The following is a 23,931-nucleotide window of genomic DNA, read 5'->3' on the forward strand; positions in this document are numbered from 1 at the left end:
TGGACATCCACATAAGAAAATGTTAATGAAAGTTTGAGTAGTGAAAATACTGGACTGCTAGAGGGGAAAGGTTGTTTTATGGATCATTTTAAAGATGGAAAGGAATCTCCCCCTTTTATAGGATAGTTGGTGTCCATTTGCATTTTGTAGGATGGCCTTGAACAGGTGTATTTTGTCTTTTAAACTTTGCTGGTTGTGGGTTCTTTGGAGGTTGAAAATGAGCAATATGGCCCATAAACAACAAGCTGTAATGAACTGTGCGATCTACACATCTATACACTTTTTTTGGCAATTTGTGTCACAGTAGTAGTTCTGTGCGATCAGACCTGGCTGGAGAGATTTAGTGCCCAATACACCATGATTGAGCTTTGTGCATCCATGTTGCTGGGTCCTCATCTTATCCCTTCTAGAACCACCTCTAGCAGTCCATTTTGGAGATGTTGTGATAACAATTTGGTGCTCATATCCTTACACATTACACCTAAATGCAGAGGGCACTGAAAGCAAGTTGTACAGAGGCCTGGGAGTGTAACTAATGAATAAATGTAGCATCCTGCCCAGTGGGTGCTCCGCAGGTGTGGCATCTGGTTAAACAAAGATATTTTAGTTCTCATGATTGCGTTAGCATGACATTACTCCTGCAGTGCAACTCAGCCGAAACAGTGACTCATTCAGAAAAATGTAATCCTGAGCGCACACTGAATGTTCTTACCGACTCCTCATTGATGTGCTCTCAAAAGTAACCCGTTACCAGCACCTCACAAAACCAGAACTATGGCCCCTTTATAGAAAACTTTTACAGGTTAAGTACAAGACCTTAAAAGGGTCACCCAAATTTTACTTACCCTGTTAAAGTGTCCGAGTAGCCACAGGTCCTCTCTTCCTCCCCAGTAGCAGGACTCAGGACTTTCATGTGACACCCCGTGTCCTGCTGGCTTTTCTCAGTCATTACCACTTCCATATCATTGTTTGGAAGGGTGTGTAATGGACATACAGTATTCTCTGCATGGACCTGTTTATCAGCCAGAAGCAAGCAGGACACTGGACGTCACAGCAAAATTCAGAGTATGTGATCTTACTAGGGTCTCATACTTACCCTAGTTAAATTTTCTATTATTGGCGAACACCTTTAACTCTACGGATCAACAGTCAGATCTTCACCGTTCGTAAAGTAACGCCATATCCTAGCAATGGATTACCCTAAGGATGGGCACATGTATCACACACCCCCTAGCTACATAAGATCCTCCAGTTCCTGCTGTGCGACTGGCCCATCACATACACGCAACCAACCCCTAATCCCAGTATAATGGGGACAGGGAATCAGACCATTAAACTAAAAATCCCAAAACAAATGTGTTTTATTTGCTTTTCAAAAGAAAAAAAAACAAAATGAGATTTGCACATTGATCCTGGTCTGATGTGGCTCCATATTTTAGACAATGAATCCTGTAATTCTAACCGTAAAATTTTGGAATAGGTAAAAAGCTCCTTTATCCTTCAAGGAGATTAACTAAAATTAGCATTGACATTGTTTTGGGAAATGGTCCCCCTTTAATTTGATGTGAGGTATATCCCACTCGGCTCCAAAAACGGAGCTGCTGGGAACTTAAAACTAACTCTCCCAATATTGGCCAATACATAGGGGACCATTTTAACAATAAATTAAAAGAATTTATTGATCGCCATAGAACTCTACAGAGTGATGGTTAGAAGTGGCTCAGACTTAAACTCCAGCTGTGTGAAGTCCAATTCTGAGGACAGTACCAACCACCCTCAATTTTCTCCACCTCATTAACTTCGGAAGCCAAAGATGCCTTTGATGTAACCCGTCAATCCACTCTTTGCTTTTTGCTCCAGCTTGTCCTCCAGAGATGGCAGCGCCACATGATTTAAGGCCAGATCAAAGAAGAGTGGCTTACAAGGTATTGGATGAAAGTCTGGGGGGAAGGGCACCAGGCGGGCTTGTTTGGTCACAAGAGATGGGTCAAGGCAGAAGTTGTCAAGACGTTCCAAGAGAGGCTGCAAGAGAGGACAAGATGAGAATCAGTACAGAGATTAGCCCCATCAAGTATATTTTCCTGGATGAATTATTGATAAATTATCTATATTTCAATATTTTCTGCTGAATTTCTGTATTGTTATACTACACATCATACAAGTGCAGAGGTTGCATGGCTGGTTTTATAGCAGATTGCTTCACAAGCCTAATCTTACCTTGTTCTCCTTATTTTGAGTGGGGGAAACCTCTTGTGTGGTCTCTGTAGAATCTGAAAATAAGAAAGCGATATTGTGTGAACGACTTCACTCACAAGCCATAACAGATGAGGGACTTATAGTTCCCTAATCTTCTGACCACAGGGGGTCATGATATGTGTCTCCAGTTTAAAACAATAAGGGTTATGTGTGCTTTTGTGTATCAACAATTATTAGTCCACCAAACTGAAGCCAGACCAAAACCTCTGCAATGATTAGATTGTGACCCCCATTGGGGACAGGGACTGATCTGGCAAGCTCTGTGTAGCGCTGTGTAATCTGTGAGTGCTATATAAAGAATTATTATTAATGAAAATCCCTTGTACTTACCAAGAATGGCTGCGGCCTGTAGCGAGTACTTCTCTGCATTCACCTGTTTAATCAGCTCCTGTATATCCGGAAGATCCTGCAACCACAAAATGCATCATTGTAATATACGGCGATCCCCTCAACACAAAGCAATGTTCCGACATATATGTGCCTAGGTGTGTGGGGGTCAAAGGATCACCTTAAAATTTTTCTTCTTGCTGCCAGTCTGAGCTTGGACTTCTTTTGCATATTTCAGCACCCGGTCATATAGCACCAGCGCCTCACTCCACTTCTTTACCAGGACATAGGACTGAGCGATGAAGAAGCATCTACAATAAGAGCCATAGTGACTTACATACAAGTGGTATACTCTAGATTTAGATCCACAATACAGAGAGATTGAGTATTGGGCTTTAGACACACCATGTAAAAAAAAAAATTCAGCAAATACGCCAGAAAAGCTGCCAGCGTATACGCTTAACTTATAGACTTATACTGGCAGCCAGTAGACACATACCGGCAGATAGAGACATCCTTTTTGTATGTCAGCACAGGATAAAAATATGCTGCGTTGAATGTCAATGGAACCTATGGGGGGACAGATGCAACTCAAGAAAATCCATTCCTGGCCTACGCTGAGCGTACGTACGCTCAGGGGCTCTCCAGTGATGTAACTGTCCATATAAGGCTCACTGCTTGTCCAACTTTTGGGGGAGGGGCAGAACAAAACAAACTGATGAGCAGACTGTTGTATACTTCCCAACCCTCCATTGTACAGACAAGACAGGAATCTCCCCAATGTATCCTTACAATAAAGAGCTACAACCTTTCATATACCTAAGTTATGACAAATCTTAATGAACAGAGCTCTAATACCTGTACGCTTTATACACCAGGGTCTTGAGGACAATCTCCTTTTGGAAGCTCTTGTCTTCCTCCAAGCCAGGTAGCTGCGTAAGCTCTGCCAAATTCTGATAGACAAATAGTATGGGGAAGGATAAAGAGACCATAAGTATCATCAGGAAAATTACCACACACATATATATTAAACCTAGAACTTCTACTTTGCTAGTTCTTTTGCTGCTCCCTACCATCTGTTCCCTCTTCTTGATCACCCAAATTGGATGCTAACAAGAACAGGGCCAATAAAAGTAAACACTTCTTGATCAGACTACAGTATTTGTAGTCTGTAACCATGAGGATGCATAGGTCTATGCAGGGGACAATGCAACTAAAAGTTCTTAGAGATGCGAGTATAAAGGAGCAGATACCTACCTGCAAAATGATATCATAAAGCCTGATGAGATCCTGGGGTCGTGCGGTCCTCTTGCCATCCTCTTCAGCCGGAGGTTGGTGGAGCAGCGCCTTCTGCAGCGCACTGGCCATACTTTCGTTGCGCTGGATGGCTGTCGAAAGCTTAATGTAGGACAAATAGCTGCAAAAGGAAGACATTTATAATGCAATTGTAGTCATTGAAGGACAAGTCATCTTCATGGAGAGAAAACTCCAATTTGGCTGTATCAGGTACATTAATATATGCATCAGAGAAATAAAACCTGCACACAGCTGAAGTTCAGCTTTTATTGATTTTTATCTTGTAAAAATGGAATGTGCAAGGGGTGACAGAAATGTCAAAAGAATTGTAATTAAGTATGGCTTTCATGTAAGGCTTTGTACACTTCTCTATGGAAAAAAAAACTTGATATACCATATTTTTCAGTCTATAAGTCACCTTTGGCAAGAGAAAGTATTGCTAAAGTGTGCCTGTGTCTTATGGTCCCAAGTCATCAGGATCCAGCACTGCCATACCCTCCTGACCACTGTCCTGGAGATTGAGTGAAATGCTGATAAACCTCATCAAGCCGCTGCACCACTCTCGCTAACAGTCATACATTTTTGTAGGACCTGGAATGACCCCCCCCCCCCATTGGGTCACATGATCAAGAAGCAGAGCTAGCTCTGTGCTCTGCTGCTAGACTGAAGCTGTGAGGCTGTAGGCAACCTGGAAAACTGGAGGGAGCTGTGCAGGAGAAGTGAAGGCTGACTATACACAGAGGGTGAGGAGGCTGTACAGGAGAAGTGAAGGCTGACTATACACAGGGGGCGAGGAAGCTGTACAGGAGAAGTGAAGGCTGACTATACACAGAGGGTGAGGAGGCTGTACAGGAGAAGTGAAGGCTGACTATACACAGAGGGTGAGGAGGCTGTACAGGAGAAGTGAAGGCTGACTATACACAGAGGGTGAGGAAGCTGTACAGGACAAGTGAAGGCTGACTATACACAGAGGGTGAGGAAGCTGTACAGGAGAAGTGAAGGCTGACTATACACAGAGGGTAAGGAAGCTGTACAGGAGAAGTGAAGGCTGACTATACACAGGGGGTGAGGAAGCTGTACAGGAGAAGTGAAGGCTGACTATACACAGAGGGTGAGGAAGCTGTACAGGAGAAGTGAAGGCTGACTATACACAGAGGGTAAGGAAGCTGTACAGGAGAAGTGAAGGCTGACTATACACAGGGGGCGAGGAAGCTGTACAGGAGAAGTGAAGGCTGACTATACACAGAGGGTGAGGAGGCTGTACAGGAGAAGTGAAGGCTGACTATACACAGAGGGTGAGGAGGCTGTACAGGAGAAGTGAAGGCTGACTATACACAGGGGGCGAGGAGGCTGTACAGGAGAAGTGAAGGCTGACTATACACAGGGGGCGAGGAGGCTGTACAGGAGAAGTGAAGGCTGACTATACACAGAGGGTAAGGAAGCTGTACAGGAGAAGTGAAGGCTGACTATACACAGGGGGCGAGGAGGCTGTACAGGAGAAGTGAAGGCTGACTATACACAGAGGGTAAGAAAGCTGTACAGGAGAAGTGAAGGCTGACTATACACAGAGGGTGAGGAAGCTGTACAGGACAAATGAAGGCTGACTATACACAGAGGGTGAGGAGGCTGTACAGGAGAAGTGAAGGCTGACTATACACAGAGGGTGAGGAAGCTGTACAGGAGAAGTGAAGGCTGACTATACACAGAGGGTGAGGAAGCTGTACAGGACAAGTGAAGGCTGACTATACACAGGGGGCGAGGAAGCTGTACAGGAGAAGTGAAGGCTGACTATACACAGGGGGCGAGGAAGCTGTACAGGAGAAGTGAAGGCTGACTATACACAGGGGGCGAGGAAGCTGTACAGGAGAAGTGAAGGCTGACTATACACAGGGGGCGAGGAGGCTGTACAGGAGAAGTGAAGGCTGACTATACACAGAGGGTGAGGAAGCTGTACAGGAGAAGTGAAGGCCGACTATACACAGAGGGTGAGGAGGCTGTACAGGAGAAGTGAAGGCTGACTATACACAGAGGGTGAGGAAGCTGTACAGGAGAAGTGAAGGCTGACTATACACAGAGGGTGAGGAGGCTGTACAGGAGAAGTGAAGGCTGACTATACACAGAGGGTGAGGAGGCTGTACAGGAGAAGTGAAGGCTGACTATACACAGAGGGTGAGGAAGCTGTACAGGAGAAGTGAAGGCTGACTATACACAGGGGGCGAGGAGGCTGTACAGGAGAAGTGAAGGCTGACTATACACAGAGGGTGAGGAAGCTGTACAGGAGAAGTGAAGGCTGACTATACACAGAGGGTGAGGAGGCTGTACAGGAGAAGTGAAGGCTGACTATACACAGGGGGCGAGGAAGCTGTACAGGAGAAGTGAAGGCTGACTATACACAGGGGGTGAGGAAGCTGTACAGGAGAAGTGAAGGCTGACTATACACAGAGGGTGAGGAAGCTGTACAGGAGAAGTGAAGGCTGACTATACACAGGGGGTGAGGAAGCTGTACAGGAGAAGTGAAGGCTGACTATACACAGAGGGTAAGGAAGCTGTACAGGTGAAGTGAAGGCTGACTATACACAGGGGGCGAGGAAGCTGTACAGGAGAAGTGAAGGCTGACTATACACAGAGGGTGAGGAGGCTGTACAGGAGAAGTGAAGGCTGACTATACACAGGGGGCGAGGAAGCTGTACAGGAGAAGTGAAGGCTGACTATACACAGGGGGCGAGGAAGCTGTACAGGAGAAGTGAAGGCTGACTATACACAGGGGGCGAGGAAGCTGTACAGGAGAAGTGAAGGCTGACTATACACAGAGGGTGAGGAGGCTGTACAGGAGAAGTGAAGGCTGACTATACACAGGGGGCGAGGAAGCTGTACAGGAGAAGTGAAGGCTGACTATACACAGGGGGTGAGGAAGCTGTACAGGAGAAGTGAAGGCTGACTATACACAGGGGGCGAGGAAGCTGTACAGGAGAAGTGAAGGCTGACTATACACAGGGGGCGAGGAAGCTGTACAGGAGAAGTGAAGGCTGACTATACACAGAGGGTGAGGAGGCTGTACAGGAGAAGTGAAGGCTGACTATACACAGAGGGTAAGGAGGCTGTACAGGAGAAGTGAAGGCTGACTATACACAGAGGGTAAGGAAGCTGTACAGGAGAAGTGAAGGCTGACTATACACAGGGGGTGAGGAAGCTGTACAGGAGAAGTGAAGGCTGACTATACACAGGGGGCGAGGAAGCTGTACAGGAGAAGTGAAGGCTGACTATACACAGGGGGCGAGGAGGCTGTACAGGAGAAGTGAAGGCTGACTATACACAGGGGGCGAGGAGGCTGTACAGGAGAAGTGAAGGCTGACTATACACAGGGGGCGAGGAGGCTGTACAGGAGAAGTGAAGGCTGACTATACACAGAGGGTGAGGAGGCTGTACAGGAGAAGTGAAGGCTGACTATACACAGAGGGTAAGGAGGCTGTACAGGAGAAGTGAAGGCTGACTATACACAGGGGGCGAGGAGGCTGTACAGGAGAAGTGAAGGCTGACTATACACAGAGGGTAAGGAAGCTGTACAGGAGAAGTGAAGGCTGACTATACACAGGGGGTGAGGAAGCTGTGTATAGGAGAAGTGGAGGCTAGTTATCTTAAGGGATACACTTATTGTGAAGTGGAAGCTGTCTGTGTGCATGAGGAAGAGGGTACACTGCAGAGATGTGTGTGCGAGATCACTAGGAAATTTGTAATAGGTATTAAATATATTTTTCCTTTTTTTAGACGTCCAAATGTAGTATAGGTGCTTTTAATAGTAATCAGTAAGCTCTTATGAATACACCTGTATCTTTGCTCACAATGGAAAGTGGAGCAAATGTGGCAAGATCCAGTTAAAGGGGTTGCCCGAGAAAAAAAAAAAAAAACAATGGTGGCTGCTTAAAAAAATAAAGATCTACTTACCATCCGGCACCCTCCAGTGTCCAGTAGTGCTGGATTCAGCTTCCGGCCGGACCCTACAACCTTTCGTCCCTCATACACAATGCTGTGAATAGGGACGGATAGGCGTGGCAGGCCACGGCTGGCAGCTGAATCTAGCACTGCTCCGGCGGCCATGTTTGTTTACATGGCGCCCAGACCGGAGCGACAGGAGCGCGGGACACCGGAAGGTAAGTCGATCTTAATTTTTTTAAGCAGCCCCCTCCGGCCACCTTTAGTTTTTTTTTCACAAGTCTCGGACAACCCCTTTAAATGGTAAAACCACTCCACTCTTATAATTACACTAGAAGCCCTCCACAACATTCTCTGGGTACTGGATGGCCGCCTTAACAACTGCCTGACATGTATGTGGTAGGGCAGACCGCGACAAAACCTTCATAAGCTCCTGTGGTGTTGCGGTCATCTATCACTCCCACTCCATGCAGAGCATCTCGCTACACCTGATAATAATAAGTGACTGTAACCGCACCCCCACACATACCTATGCAAGTACTGCAAGTTGGAAACTTTGCCCATTTCTGCGTCCAGGACTGCATCTCTCTGCCTCTGAAAGTAAAATTCATGTAAAGCATTAGACAAAATACTAAAAACAAAATCCTCTGGTGGTCCTCAGCTGACATGGATAAACAGTGAAACAAAATACCTGTTCCACTTTGAGTTCCTCTCGCACGCTCTGAATAGCGTCTCTGCATTCGCTCAGCACAGACTCAAACAACCGTTCCTTAGCCTCATCATCTTCAGCCTAAAGGAAAAGAAAAGACTTTATATTGTACGGATTTTACTTTAAAGGACACCTGTCATCAGGTCTGTGTCCCTTGTCCTGTCACCTCTACCTGTTGGAGCAACTCACAAGGATCCCATCCCAGCCTTTATCTAGTTATTTCATACATTATTCATTATAAAATCATCTTTTCTTTATTATGTAAATGAGGCTGGTCACATGGTCAGAGGCAATGATGTAACCCGTTCCCCCTCCCCTCTCCTCCCCCTGCTCATGTCTGTGTGTAATGTATAGTAAAGCATTGCTAGTGTGTGTGCTGCATCTGCTGACACAGACATAACCTACACAAGTACATGACATGCTGCACCCTGGAGCTGTTGTATCTCTCCTATATGCACACAGGCTGCAGGAGGCGTGGGCACCAGCAAGCACATGGAGCAGCCATCACATCATTATACAGCTTCACATCATTATACTGGCTGTCAGTCAAGCACTGGGGGTGTGTCTGTAACTCCCACTAATGAATAAGCTGGACATCTTGAATATGCTAATGACTCATTGGACATTTCACAGGTCATTTGCATACAGCTTTAGGACCTCATTGCTTAGGTTTACATGCATGTAGAGGGACAATGAAGGGATAGAGGCAATGCTTTCTAATGGCAGTTTATAAAAATATATTTAGATTAGGGGGTTATTTTGCCTGACGGGTTCTCTTTAATTGAGTTGCTGTACTATACAGAGAGAGGTTTCCTTAAAGGGGTTGTTTTGAGATTTCATGTTGCATGTGTTCTGACACTCCATTCAGTTCTATAAGAGAAACGGAAATTGCTATACAAAGTGTTCATCTATCTTCAGCACTCCCATTCACCGTTTATACGGGAGTACCGAAGATACCAGAGCACTGTGCATGCTTAAGATGCCGCTGAAGAGGTTAGGTCCCCTGTTCTCAGACCCTCACCCTAAGCCTCAGCCTGTAAATAAGTCTCCATCCAGATCAATGAGAACCAGTACTGCCCTCACCCTCCTAATCTCTGCAAACAACTGGTTAATGGTAAATGAACCTCCAAAAATATTTTTGTTTTTCAGGGGCCTCTTATACGGTCACTTTCTGTTCTTCCGATGAAGGGGAACAACTTGTTATTTTTCAATAAAGAGCATCTCATGTCATATCCTCCGCTGACAAACACGGCTAACAATTTACTGAAAAAAATCAAGAGATTTGGAACTAGAGATGATCATTAAGCTTAATGGAGAGGGCGGTCATCATCTGGGATAGGAGCGATTAGTAGTAAAACCGCGTATTCACTAGATGTCCTGGATAATGAGCTCCATGACTAGCCTCGTACAGAAAATACAAAAGTCACTACAATAGAAAAATGCTTTTTTTTTTATTTTTTTTTTTATATATATATATAAAGAAAAAAAAGAAATAATAAAAGTCAGGGCACATTACATTAGATAACTAAATAATTTAGTGAAAACAGGACTCCAGATCTAGTGAACTATGTGGGTCCCAGCAGTTGAACCCTGACCAGACTGTTATCCCCTATCCTATGGATAAAGAGTAATCAAAGTTGGTTAACCCCTTGAACCCATATGCCCAGCCTAAATGCCATTGTACCCTCTGTATACAACCCTGGGAGAGGTAATGCAGTGGCAATGTAGGAGAGTAAACATTCACACATGGGTTTATAGACAGGAGCGGCATGTGCCTTTTAGTTACATATAACAACTACATTAATGTTTCCAGCCATAGACTATAACCTGGGTTCAAGAGGGAATCGAAAAATTTTGATGACTGAAGTGGTGTTTGTAGTGGCTTTCCGTAATGCGTGCCCTACTACAGAGAGAGGTCGGAAAAATATCCGAGACAAAGCGGCGACATTCCACAGTTAATGGATTATACAGCAGACCTGAACGCATTTCTTTACCAATCCGACTTTTTCCTTTATTCAATTTTTATTCTACTATGTGACCGAGTCAGTAAACAAAGTCATATTCTATTCTTTGATTATAGCGATTAACCAGCGATGGATTTGTGACTAGGAGAATCAGAAATGTCATGCAGCGCACTGAATACTTCCCTATACAGTGTATGGAACACGTTTTTCCTTTAGGGCATGCACTTAATATAGTGGAATGGTGCATACATCCTATGTATCCATCTCTCTCTGTCTCTATACCTTTGGAGACCGAGTGCCCAAAATACAACAAAAACCACTTATTAATCGCAACATGCAAACATGGCAATTTAAGCAGTAACTTATTGCTGCCTTAGTCGCAACCTTCAATCGTATTGGAGTCCTGAGGACACAATACAGTAGAAATAAAAAGGGGATAAATACAGATTATTCTAGTTATCTTCCAGGGTTCTCTGAACAAGAAGAATTACAGGGCCCAGAGGAGAAGCTTTAATTATAATACAGCTCTGTCCACATCTCCGTCCTCCTCCTATAGAAAAGGATGTGGCACTTTCAAGTAGCACTAACCACAGCACAGCCTGGGACTGCAGAAGGTCTTGAGTCCTGTCTTGTTAACTCTATGCTGGGTTGATGACCCAGGTGCCCACAGATAAGCTTCCAAGTGCCACCCATGCCATAGGTTGACCACCTCTGCTCTATACTTGATAGGATGAAATGATTGGGTGTCCAACTCCCAGGCCCAACCACTCAACTGGTAATGGAGATTGCACAGCTTCATTCACTAATCAGTAGCCCAAAATGGTACTGCAGCAGCCTCCAATTAAAGAGAGTTTGGTCTGATAAATCTGCAAAGTGCGTGGAACTATTTTACTGTAAGGAAGATATAATCACTTAACTGAATAGACATGATGGTCCACATTTACTAAAGTCCCTGCGCCACCTTTCTGTCGGACTTTGCATGTTCTTTTTAGTGCAAACTGCTTGCACAGGTATTTATAAAGTGTGTGAGACACCTATGCAGCACACACTGCACTATACCTGACACTGGAGCCGTGCAGGGGGCACCAGATTCATGAAAAACACAAGACATTTCATGAATCTGGCGCACCCTACAGACTTCACAGGCAAACTGCACCCAGTGTGGGTTGCACCTTTTTTCGATAAATGTGGGCCAATGAGTTTAGTTCACCGATCCCATATTCCTTGCTGTAGATCCCAAAAGCCCACAGAGCGAGCTTCTTGGGCAATGGGCTTAAAGGGGTTGTCTACTTTCAGCAAAGGATTGTTTGTGTAAGGACAAAGTTATACAACTTTCCAATATACTTTCTGTATCAATTCCTCATGGTTTTCTAGATCACTACTTGCTGTCCTGCTATAGAAAGCTTCTACGTTTACTACCAGTGGATAGAAATCTGTCTATGGTCATGTGAGGTCACACAGGTGCACAGGACGTTATCCCATGGCTCCGATTAGGCTGCGGTCACGCTTGGTGTTTTGAACCCGTTTCTGCCCTGTTTTTAAGCAGTCCGTTAAAAAATGCATGCTTTTTTGACCACTTAATTAAGATAATTGAGAAAACTGGACAAAAACGCATGCGTTTAACAGACTGCTAAAAAACGGGCCAAAAACTGGTTCAAAACGCCACGTGTGACCTCCTCCTTACTCTCTGTGATATTAAAGGCTTGTCCACCACAAGACCATGGACAGATTTCTATCCACTGGAAGTAAACTTTTCATCACACAAACCATATCAATTGTTTGACGAATATAAAAGGAAGTAGGACAACATGGCTGCTTTCTTCAAAAAAAAAAAAAAAAAAAAAAACCATGACCATGGTTAGTTTGGTCTTGCAATGAAGTTCCATAAATTTCTATAGAGCTGAACTGCAATAGTGACAAAAACCAAGGTATAAAGTTATTGGAAGAAACCATTCCTACTGCAAACAATAGTCCAAAAGGCCCATTAATGATGTGCACGTGTATAGAAGTACTCTTGTCATCCAGATGTACATGTGCAGAGCTTCAATGGAGCCGGGACCACGACATCAATGTTAGCAGTACGCCAAGGATGCACAGGTAGGTGGGATCACAGAGGCTTCTGGCACATGGAGTAGCCTGCACTTCCAATGCACAGAAAGGCTATTCCACGCCCAGCAGCCTCTGCTTAGATAGTCTTCTAGGATTAGGGAAAGATAGATTAGGGTTACTAGGGACCTGCCATCAGATCTACCTTAATAGTTAAATTTCTGATGGTAGGTTTTCATTCATTTGTATTTCTATATATTTATTTATACAGGTATTAGTTGTGTGTTTTTTTACTTTATATGTCTTCAGTGAGGTCTTGGGGAACATTTTTACTTTTTTTGTAAGAACCCCAGTTACAGGGGAGAACGACTCACTGTGTAGGCAGAGCTGTAGTAATTTTGTACAGACCCAGCAGCTCTGATTAGACCCCGGCAATCACGTGACCGCCAGGTCTATAAAAGCGGTGGCACTGCCAGCTCCCATATTTACTACAAAACACTACCTCAGCAAGGAGAGGAAAAGGCAGGAGTGGTAATAAACGGCTGCTACCTTCTCTGAGAGCCACGATTAGTGCATGAGCAGAAGAAACTGCATGAATGATGTTGCTGTAAGTGGGTGCGAGCCCTGCACCAGCTGAGGTCTTCTCAGTAGGTGGTTTGCTTAGACTTCATTAGTTAGGCAATGTGAGTTTTATTGCCTCATAATTAATGACCCTAGAGTAGAGTTTCTAATGACCCCACTATTGCAGGAGTGGATTTGTTAGGTGAATCCCTTGGCAAGAAAGCAGGCATATTTTCCAACTTTCGAACAACCCCTTTAAAGAGAACTTCTCTCCTCTGATAATTACAGTCCCCAGTCAATAGCTTCTCTCAGCACTCCATGTATTGCAGTTCCTTAGTTACTTCTTTCCAATAAGTCCAATTAGTGCTGCCAATACAAAACACATCCGGTCTCCCTTGTGCTGGCCAGCACATGACCTCTACAGCGAAACAGGGATGGTCAGTGACGTACTATACACAGGCTGAGCAGCCATTAAACCTGGCCAGTATACAGCAAGTGAGCGCTTAGCTGCGCCACAACACGGACACTGTATGATTACGTACAGTTTATTATGTTACTACTAAGCATTAAGGAGACAAATTTATAAAATAATATAACTCGGGCAGCTCCTTTAATGTCTTGCCTTGTATAATAGCTGCCACCTAATGTAGGTGCTGAATACTGAATACCTACCTCTGTAACAGTCTGCAACTTCTGCAGGAGCTATAATAATGATAACAATTCCTTTATGTATATAGCGTACACAGATTATGCAGGGCTGCACAGATCAGTCCCTGTCCCCAATGGGGGTCCCAATCTAATCAACCTACCAGTATGTTTCGGAGTGTGGGAGGAAACCGACGCAAACACATATACAAGGCTGCTAACACATTTTGCCATTTTTTACAATGTTGTCCTTACCTGTGAGATTGCAGATTCTGTGTCCGACAACCCAAGCAGGAAAATCCGCACTTTATCGATCTTAACAGGAATAGTGCGCCCTCGCCATTCCACCTCACTCATGGTAGCAGCTTGTTTTGCCCTTGTCTGCGAGATAAGAGTCTGTGGAAAAGGAAGGAATAATGTCATACAAAAGTTTCACATTAGACGAGGATCATTTTTCTATGCGTTTTAGAAAAGATAATCTGTCTCTATATAAACCTGCAGCCAAGTCCTGTGGCTACATAGCCGATCAACCACCCATAAAATTATAACACATGTATATAGTCCAAACCTTGCTAGAACACACGCAGGGATCATCGACCCTGGTTGTTCTTTGTGGGCTTCTGAGACAGTTTTCTAGATAACGATCACTGGGGAAGGAGGCAGCGGGCCTTGAAACTAGTTGAAAATCAGTTGTGCATTCCCAGGCTTTCCATACCCAGGTGACGACACAGCAGCACCTTTGTATCTGGGGTAGGGCCTGAGCCATGGTCCAGGGCTCCAAAGTGGATTTTTAAACTAACAGCCAGCAGTATACTAGATGGATACCCACCACATTCAGCCAGATATTTATGCGAGCCGTGAAGTTGGTCAGAAAGCAACACAACACAGAACTTGCAAGCAATAAGGTAATCATATTTTGGATGCAAGACTATTGCTTTTGACCACTGTAAATGAATCAAGCACTCCATTTATCAGGCTGTAATCTGGTTTATTTAGTCTTGCACACAAAATCTTTAGCCAGCGCAGAGGCAATTGTCTCTTTATAAGCCATACAAATCTCCTAATTACTGCCAGTTCCCAGTGTTTTTCTCCCTGAATGCCACTTTGGGCCTGTCGGGGCAGGGAACGGGCAGGCAAGACTATAGCAGAAAACACCACAGTTCAGACCTGTTCTAAACAGGTCCGACCTGGTGAAGATGGCGCCCATATCTAAGAGGATGCCGAGGGGGAATTTTAAGACTGGTGTTTAAACCGCAAGCCTTAATAAATTCCCCCCAGTATATTTGCACATGTAAATACACATGTACACACAGAATGCTGCACAAAGGCTGCTCTGATCTTTACAAGTACAGTGTATCATTCTTGCAGTCCATTTTATTAATTTTAATAGGCTCAGAAATATTATTCTGGCTGTGCCTTGAAAAGAACGTGCAATGCTGCACATGTATTTATAAAGAGCCTGCGTCAGTTTTGTGTTGCGGCTGCTCTGTGTCAGACAAGTCAGAATAAATGTGCACCATAGGGGCGTTTGTACTTGGTCAGACCTTCCATCATATTTAATACAGCAGCTTGACAGAATTGTGTCTATGTTAATGTTAAAGGTGCACTTTATAAAGTTATCGCACACTTCCAGAACAGTGCAGGGTGCACCAGTATTCAATTACCTGGTACACTGCACAATCGTGAGGCAAACTGCGCTTTGCACTATTTTGATAAATCGTGGCTTGAGAGCAGAGCAAAGTCATGAATGGTCCTTGACACTAGGATCTCATGTGCCATGCAGCATGGAGAGGGCTGTGCCTGGACAGTCAGATCCCTTATACCTTACATACTGAGAATTACTTTTGATATTATTCAATAAAAGTACCAATTTTGAGTGAATTTATGTGAGTTTCATGGTAAAAACCTATGACCTTCGGAAGAAGGTGTAAAATTATTTCCAAGATGTGAGATGCTCACCTCCAGCTTCTCTGCCAGCAGTCCTTCTGCACCTCCACCACGGAGCCTCATCTGCATTAACTCATTCATAGCCGTCTTATCCCCTGAAACATTTACAGAGATTATGAGATAAAGCTTTGTATGCAATGGTAAAGTTATAACCCCCTTGCATGTGAAAGCTAATGTTTCCTATTCTTACCAATGTTGTAGGCACAGTAGCGAATGTTTGGCGATATCTCATCTACTCTTTGGTTGTACAGCACAGCCTGCTCCTCCGTGAAAGCACTGGCCAATTTTTCATAGATGGTCCTGGGAAGAGTAGATTATAATGTTTTATAGACGTCTGAGTGGGATTATTTCCATAATTTGCCAAGCAGACACATCCCCGTGGCACTTACTTGCACTTGTTGAAGGCCTTCATGGCCTCCTGCCAATTCTGCTGCTCAAACTGCAGCATGCCACTGAGATAAGCGCTGTAGGCCTGTAGTGGAGGGAAGAAACATTCAGACATCTATGGTTTTGTTACACACACCGGAAAGGCTTCCTATTCGCCATGGTGCCAAGAACTTTTTATGTGCATTTTATGTGCAAGGTCTCAGTTTTTTTGCCTATTCAACCAATTACAGCACCAGGGTAGGGGACTAAAACAGAAATGCTAATTGTGCGGAGGATGATCCGGATGTCTCCCCCCTTGGAATGATGTGGCACATGTACAGTACATTACAGTATCCAATGCACACAGCAGAAATTATATTGAAGATGCAAGATCTGGGGATTACAGAAGGGACTAAAGCATCAAGTAAGACTAGTCAGAGGTATGGAGCAAAGTTTACTGATCTCTGAGACTTCACAATTTCTGATTCTGGGACTAAGCACTGGACACTTTCACCTCATTTGCTTATATTTGTAAAAAAAAAGAAAACATTATAATACTCTCTCTGCAATTAGACTACTGTCCCCAATTTATGCTTTCACGTTTGATGCAGTCCATTACCAAAATGAAACTGGCAAATCCTACCAGGTTAGCTACTCTGCTTCAACATGTGCCAGTACCTGAGCTTCCAGCTTTGTCTTTGCATCCACGCGATCGCTCTCGCACAGTCGCTCCAGCTCCTCGCCGTGCTTTACTGCCTTACGCAGTCGGGAGACCAAATGAAACCTCTTACGAGGTTCTGTATTAGCCTCCATTTTCAGTTGCATGGCATAACTCCAAGCCCTCTCCGCATCCATCAAGATGAGAAGTAGATACCTGCAAGTGACTAATGTTATTACAAAATAATCGCCATGAAAAAAAAAAAAAAAAAAAATTAAAAATAAGATCTCCCGTACAAAACCTAAAACGCACACATTACAAATTACAAAAAATGTCAGAACCCAAGTGTGAGGCAAACCTGTTATCAGACAGAATCTCCACAGTAACTTTCTTTCCAGTAAACTTGTGTCTGTTCCCCATCTTAAAACTCAGGGTTTTTCTCAGACGTCTCAAACGCCGTGAACAGTAGCCCCTAGAAATAACACGGACAATCATCATTCACACAAAATAACACATCTTCAGCAGGTTAGTATTGTACATTTTCCATTGACCAATACAGATATATTTTAAGGTTATTGCCAAGGTTAACAGTGGTTGTATATTGCTTGTATATGCCGTCGCTTTATCATCATTAGGGGTACACACATTACAGGACATAATATCCCCCCCCAAACGGTGTCTAGTCAATCATAGCCAAGGCTAGTTGTTAGGGGTGTCCATTTATCAGACTGGCTGTTTGATGGCCAAACCGGATCTAAAACTACAAGTCCCCTCATCTTTAGTGCGGGAGCACTTAAAGGGGTTGTCCTATCAAAGACATATTTCCTACTTAGTCTCAAGCCACTGGGGTTTCCAATTTGGAAAATACTGGATAAAGAATTCTCTATGCGAGGAATGGGGTACATGCTTGGTCAGTCCATTTATGGAGTTGTGACACCCACTTAGAGATGAATGAGAGCACTGCTCATGGCGCTTCATTCATCTGTTCTCCTAAACACTGAGGTTCCCAACATCAAGAGCTAGATCTGATGACTGAATATTCTGGTGGTATGCCATCCTTTAACAGTCCTCTGTGTCATACATCACTGCTGCACTATTACACATGTCCTCACCTGTATCTCTGGAAGTCACCATGACGCATTCCATGCTGCTGCTGGGATTCCTTTATAATCTGCAGGACTGTGGATTGTGTTAAGGGAATAAATACAGTAGACACCAAATCTCATCACTGAATCTGCCTCCCCTGTATAACCACTATACTGGATATGCCAAGTCTTATAAACTATGTATTACATCATTGTACAGTATATATCACTGGTGCCACTTATAAGGCACTGGATCCAAGCAGAGTTCAGATTTAACAGGCTTGCTCTTATTGGGTGCAGACTGAAGAACAGAAGGAAGACCCTTGTCTGATACATGTGGTTCCCCATGTCATGTATTGAGGACCACACAGCAGACACTGTTTAGGTAACAGCTGATTCTTCTGTCCATCCCCAAGCATGTGTGGCAAATGTCAAATCACACAGCTGTGATCGCTCTGTGAAGGACTGTGCATTGTCCTATTTTACAGACTGATTTACAGGACGGGACCCCAAGCATAGCGATATATAATGCAAGTAGCCCCCCACCCATTATCATTAGTGCAGCTCCATGTTAGTGTTTTGCAGGTAAGAAGGGACCCAATGTATCACATAACACTAGGATGTGCCAAGTCCTGTCCCACAGAATGTGATTCATGCACATAACACAGTGGTGGGTCCATGAATCACAGTCATGGTGTACACATCATCTTAGTGGAAAGAGGGGAACAGGCAGCTTTGGGTCAAGAGTGTAATAATTAATTATGGTCAACAATTTCCACCAATGGAAAAAGTCAGGACAACCCTATGGGCAGCACATTGAATAGATTTATCAATCAGTCTATTAAAAAAATTACACTGCAACGTGATCTATTACACATACTGGGATAAACATGGGGTGAAAATAAAAATCCCTGGACTCCCATGATTCTTTTGGGTAGGTGCTCCCTGTCCATAAAAAGAACAGTCACCATGGAGATTAAGGACCCCCTTCTAGTCAAATTATAACAAGAGCAAGTAAAGGATTTTTCACTTAAATCTCAGAATCCACTTTACTCAAAAGTGATTGCAGTTACTTAAAGTACAAAAGGTGACGTTTCCTAAGATTTTGAAAGACGGATTATCCGGTTCTGTCCACCACCAAGGCTGCAGTAATGACATCATAAGACATATGTGTAAGAGCCCCCGCTGATGATGTCATCACTATAGCAGTGGGAGGGGGGGGGGGGGGGTAGTGATTTTATGAAATCTATTAAAGTTTTTGGCTATTTCCTTGTATTTGAGAGATCTCCGGTCTCTATAGGACCTGGGTCTTGGACATGTTGTGGACACAAGGTCTCAGGAGAGATGGCAGCAGCTATACATGTGGGCGCCACCTGTACTACACTGCAGTAACCTTCCATGACTGTCAGGCCTCAAGCGGGAGCCCAGATACCATCCCATGCCCGGGACTGACACGTCAGCCTTCAGCTCCCCTCTCCCTGCAGCCCCGGGCAGTGTCACACCCCGGTGTCAGGATACTCTCCAGGCCCAGCGTGTCGCCCAGACCCGCCGCCGCTGTCTTCCCTCCAGCTCCCGGTCGTTCATTCTCCTTGTTCTCCTCCATCACCGCCGCTGACTGTCGCTCCGCCGCCATCTTCCTACAGTAAAGGAGCCCCGAACATAGCGAGAGCAGACAAGACGCGGCGCGCGGTGCATGACGGGATACGGAGCGCGGAATGCTGGGAGCTGGGAGGACTGGGTGCAGGCGCCTGACTTCAGTGCTCTGGGTGTAGTAATATGTCAGGAACGTCTTGTGCATTTCTAGGCTGAATTAAACTTACAAATTCATATTCAGTTACACATGTGGACAGACCATTACACGACAAAGACAAAAAATGTTTAATTAATTCCTTCTACATGTGGTCCTGAGTGACAAGAGGACAATTGAGTTACAAATAACACTGCCATTGCAGCCTCCACATAGCATTTTGGGTTTCTGAAATGTGAAATGTGTCCAGTGCACGGCCCAGGATTCGTGTCGTGGGCCTTGGACCCATTGCTCACAAACAAATTTGGTGCAACAAACTCGCTCTGTGTACTGGCAGGGTTATCCGGGCCAAGCCTTGAATGACTGAACTGAACTCAGCATGTCTGTTCATTTAGTGATTCTTCGTTTAGTCCAATAAATTCCGCAAACTCACGCAGCGATTTTGTTTGACCAAATTTTCTTGTGGGTGTTAAAGATCTTTATCTAGGGCTCAAACAGCCCTTCCCAGTTGTAAGTTGACTTTCAAATTAACCGCTATAACCAAAATGGCTGCCGGGACCAGGATGAGAGCAGACACCAGGACACACCAGTCTCTTAGAAAATGTAGACTCACTATGTTTATTAGCGCGCAGCTGCATATATAAAACACAGAAAATTGTCTGCAGAGGGCATGAAAAGGTGATAAAATACTGCAATGCTATAGGCAAGCTTAATATACCAGAACCTCCCCTTTAAGACATTTTCCCAAAATGTTGATTTCTTCCAAGAGGCCTTGTTCTCATATAAATAGAATGCCAGCTACAAAATGTACTGAGAACAGCTCCTTAGTAACCCAAAATAAGATAAGGAGAAGAAAACAGGCTGAAGGACAACTATCTCTGAAAAGAGTCAAGGAGAATCAGGCAAACAAGCAAACAGATTACAATGGCTGAATAATGACATGGCTGGACATTTAACAATATGGCTTTAAAACTTTGCCTTGTTCCCCCGCAGTCCTAGTTCCTCTTTTCCCCAGAGCTCTGAGGAGGGGGTGGGTCCTAGTGATGTGTCCTTCGCGGACTAGCCGGCTCTTGTTCATGAATGACGGAAGCAGGCTCCTGTCAGTGAGCCGATGGCTCACTTAACCCCACCACTAGCTGGCTCACCACGCCCCCTTCCACTCAATACAATCGGGTTACAAGTGGAGTGGTGTGATTTATATTTATATAGGGAGCCATTCAGAAGCCAGAAGCCTAATATGCCAGCTTACTTAGAAGAGCAATAATTCCCATCACTAGTGGGTCCAGCCATGGAAGGATTTACCTCCACATATCACTGTTGTATAGCACAGCTGTTAGTTTTTACCTCCTGCTCCTGCAGCTCTAGTGAGTAGGGGCGGGGACCAGAAGGCGGGACATGCCGGGACATTCTCCCAACTGCCCAGGATGGCAGGACAGCGCCCACAAACCGGGACTGTCCCACCAAATCCGGGATGATAGGCCTCTATGCAAGGAAAGTGCCATTGCTAGCCATGACAATTCAAGAAACTCACAATTGAATTAATGTTTCAGTGAGTTATGATGTTTCAAAATATAAAGATATGATTGTATTTGAATACATGTTTTTGTTTTTCCATTTTTGTTTATGGAATAAAAGAGAAGACATCCCCTGAAAATAAGCCCTAAGGCTGCACTTAGACGAACGTATGGCTGCACTATGTGAAATTTTTCTGGCATAGAAGCAGTGAAAAACCATAATAGCCATGTCGTCGGTGGAGTGGGAGCACACTTTCTAAAAGGCTGCAAACACTTGTTTGTGAAAATGTGGTGACAGGTTCTCTTTTAAGTAGTCAGGATTGGAGATAACTCATTCCACAGTCAATGCTGATGGAGCCATCTAAGAGCTTAGAGAGAGGGAGGAAGCTCACTCTTTCACCTGAAATGTCCTTGCAATTGTGTGGTGTCAAGGAGTTGTCATGGAAGCTGTGGGCACTGGCATCCACATTTGGTATGTACAAATGCCAAAGGCTTTGTCTAATGGGAAAGGCTGTCATATTGCCAACATCAGACATAATACATGACTATACAAAGGATTAGTAAACTATGAAGTAGAATGAAAGACTTGTATAGATTTTAAATATATAAATATATTTAAAAAATTGTCTTTTCACTAGCCAATAACTTTTTATTCATAAAGCACATATTTTTTGTTACATTTTGCTGAAAATTGATAAATATTTCTACAAAAAAGGGAAAAAAAGAGATCCAGCACAAAGCCCTGGCATGTACCGTATTTCCCCTAATTTGTGTATTAGACTGAACTTTGGAAACATGTTTGTAAATATTGCATACTGTATATAAATTGGTTACAGAAATATTGTATGGTAAAGTTTACCTGGCTCCCGGCAAGCCCACCCACTGTAGTCCCAGGGGTGTGCTTTTGAATCCAGGACTGGCCTGTCCCATTGCTCATTTTTATTCCCTCCACTCACCCTCACCTCTATTCAAGCTTCCACCCATGACGTAGGATTAATCCCAATGCTCAGTGAGCAGCAAGGTGGCTTGCCCGCGAAAAGTGCTGGGGCCCAGAGTTGCTGGGAAGGGCCCACATAAGGCTGTATATAAGGAATTGAAGAGGACCTGTTATCCATAACAAAAGATCCCCTAGATCATGTGACTCTCTTGATTTATGTTTTTATAGCTCTTTTTTCCTAATAAAATACTGGATTTTATGTTTACAATTTTTTGCCGGATTCTCCCCTTACATTTCATCCCCGACCTGAGGGGGGTAGTAGGTTAATGGAGTAAAATCTGGCGACAGAGTCCCTTTAATGCATTATTTTCACTTAGCTTGGGTTGAAATTGTCTTGATCATCCCTACCATCTTTTATCTAATGTTATGAGTAATGACTATTGGCAAGAGCAAGTCGCATACCCAGTACATCAAAGCGACATGACTTGAGGCAATACCAGGTCACATCACCAGTCCCTCAGACATAAAAAATCTTTTATTCATATGGCCGCTAATTTGTGTAATAAGATCAGGGTCCTCCGTGTCGCTATTGTCCCCGCTCGAGGCTGGAGTCATTTCAATCCCTTGTACAGCCAGCTACTCAAATTGCTCCATATTAACTCAGTAATCAGCTCTCATCTGCAAGTCACACAGTCACCTCACGTCTTCCGTATTCATGCAGAGAATAATATGCTTCATTATTAACATCTGGCTGGTTATCGCATGGTTTTATACATAGAGGTGGCATTTAGCATCCCGGTGACCTTAGTTTTCTCTCTGATACATCTATTTGTTGCTTTAGTGGTGGACCTGCAGCATTACCCCACCAGGGCCTGACCACAGTGTTGGGGCAGCTGGATTCCCAGAGACCAGAGTGGCTGGAGGTATTTGCAGCCTGTAGTGTGTGTGGTAACCGATCCCAGGGTAGAAGGTGAAGGGAATGCCTATGGTGTTAGCGGCAACAGGCCAGGGTTCACACTTGTTACAGATTTTTATCTAGGGCTTAAAGGGCACCTACCACCACAACTCTACCTATAAAGGTAGATCGGGTGGTTGGTGGATCAATGGGACGTGAGGATAGCCCTTTTAAGGGCTAATCCTCACGTCCCCGCAATTTTTTGGTAACTTTTATCAATCGTTTATGCTAATTTTATTATGCGGCTACTGGGGCGTGGAGTAGCTGCATCTGAGGTTACACGAGGCGGCTACTCCACGCCCCGGTAGCCTATTTTCTCCTCCTACTCACCATCTTCGCGCCCTAGTCCGACGATCCGGCAGTCTGCGCATGCGCAGAACAGCAGACCGCGCCTGCGCGGTCACTGCTCCGAAGCCGGGGCTGCACAGGCGCGGGCCTGCTGTTCTGAGCATGCGCAGACTGCAGGATCGTCGGACGAGGGGGGCGCGCAGCTACGAGCAGCTGCGCGCCGAAGATGGTGAGTCGGAGGAGAAAAGAGGCTACTGGGGCGTGGAGTAGCTGCCTCGTGTAACCTCAAATGCGGCTACTCCACGCCCCAGTAGCCGCATAATAAAATTTGCATAAACGATTGATAAAAGTTACCAAAAAATTGCAGGGACGTGAGGATTATCACGTCCCATTGATCCACCTACTACCCGATCTACCTTTATAGATAGATTTGTGGTGGTAGGTTCCCTTTAACCGCCCTTATTTCCCCTTATTTTGTGTTGTAAAGGTGACTTTCAAATTAACTCTTTTATGGCCAAAAATGGCTCCATATTACCAGGATGAGAACAAACCTAGACACATCAGTCTCTAGTGTATGTAAAAATGTTAAAAGACAGAAACATCATCATCGAAGGGGCGTGACAAGGAGATAGAATACTGTAATGCTATTAGCCATAATGAATTTACCAGAACATTCTCCGAAAAGGTTAATGAAATGTAA

The 23,931-nt window shown here is 44.4% G+C and overlaps 1 protein-coding gene across 1 annotated transcript; it reads right to left on the reverse strand.

Moving 5' to 3' along the window:
- Positions 1–1,343: 1,343 nt before the first annotated feature.
- On the reverse strand, positions 1,344–19,473 carry SRP68 (signal recognition particle 68). Its single transcript, XM_072111921.1, has 16 exons — positions 19,309–19,473; positions 17,818–17,884; positions 17,064–17,177; positions 16,726–16,921; positions 16,071–16,153; positions 15,872–15,981; positions 15,694–15,776; positions 13,990–14,130; positions 8,501–8,599; positions 8,339–8,403; positions 3,841–4,000; positions 3,442–3,536; positions 2,765–2,894; positions 2,587–2,662; positions 2,218–2,270; positions 1,344–2,022 (listed from the first exon to the last, which is right to left on the reverse strand). Exons 1-16 carry the CDS (start codon positions 19,421–19,423, stop codon positions 1,795–1,797), a joined length of 1,815 nt encoding a protein of 604 aa, XP_071968022.1. The 5' UTR covers positions 19,424–19,473; the 3' UTR covers positions 1,344–1,794.
- Between the last annotated feature and the right edge of the window lie 4,458 nt (positions 19,474–23,931).

The sequence above is a fragment of the Engystomops pustulosus genome, chromosome 6 (genome assembly GCF_040894005.1).
Source record: "Engystomops pustulosus chromosome 6, aEngPut4.maternal, whole genome shotgun sequence".
Taxonomy (NCBI): domain Eukaryota; kingdom Metazoa; phylum Chordata; class Amphibia; order Anura; family Leptodactylidae; genus Engystomops; species Engystomops pustulosus.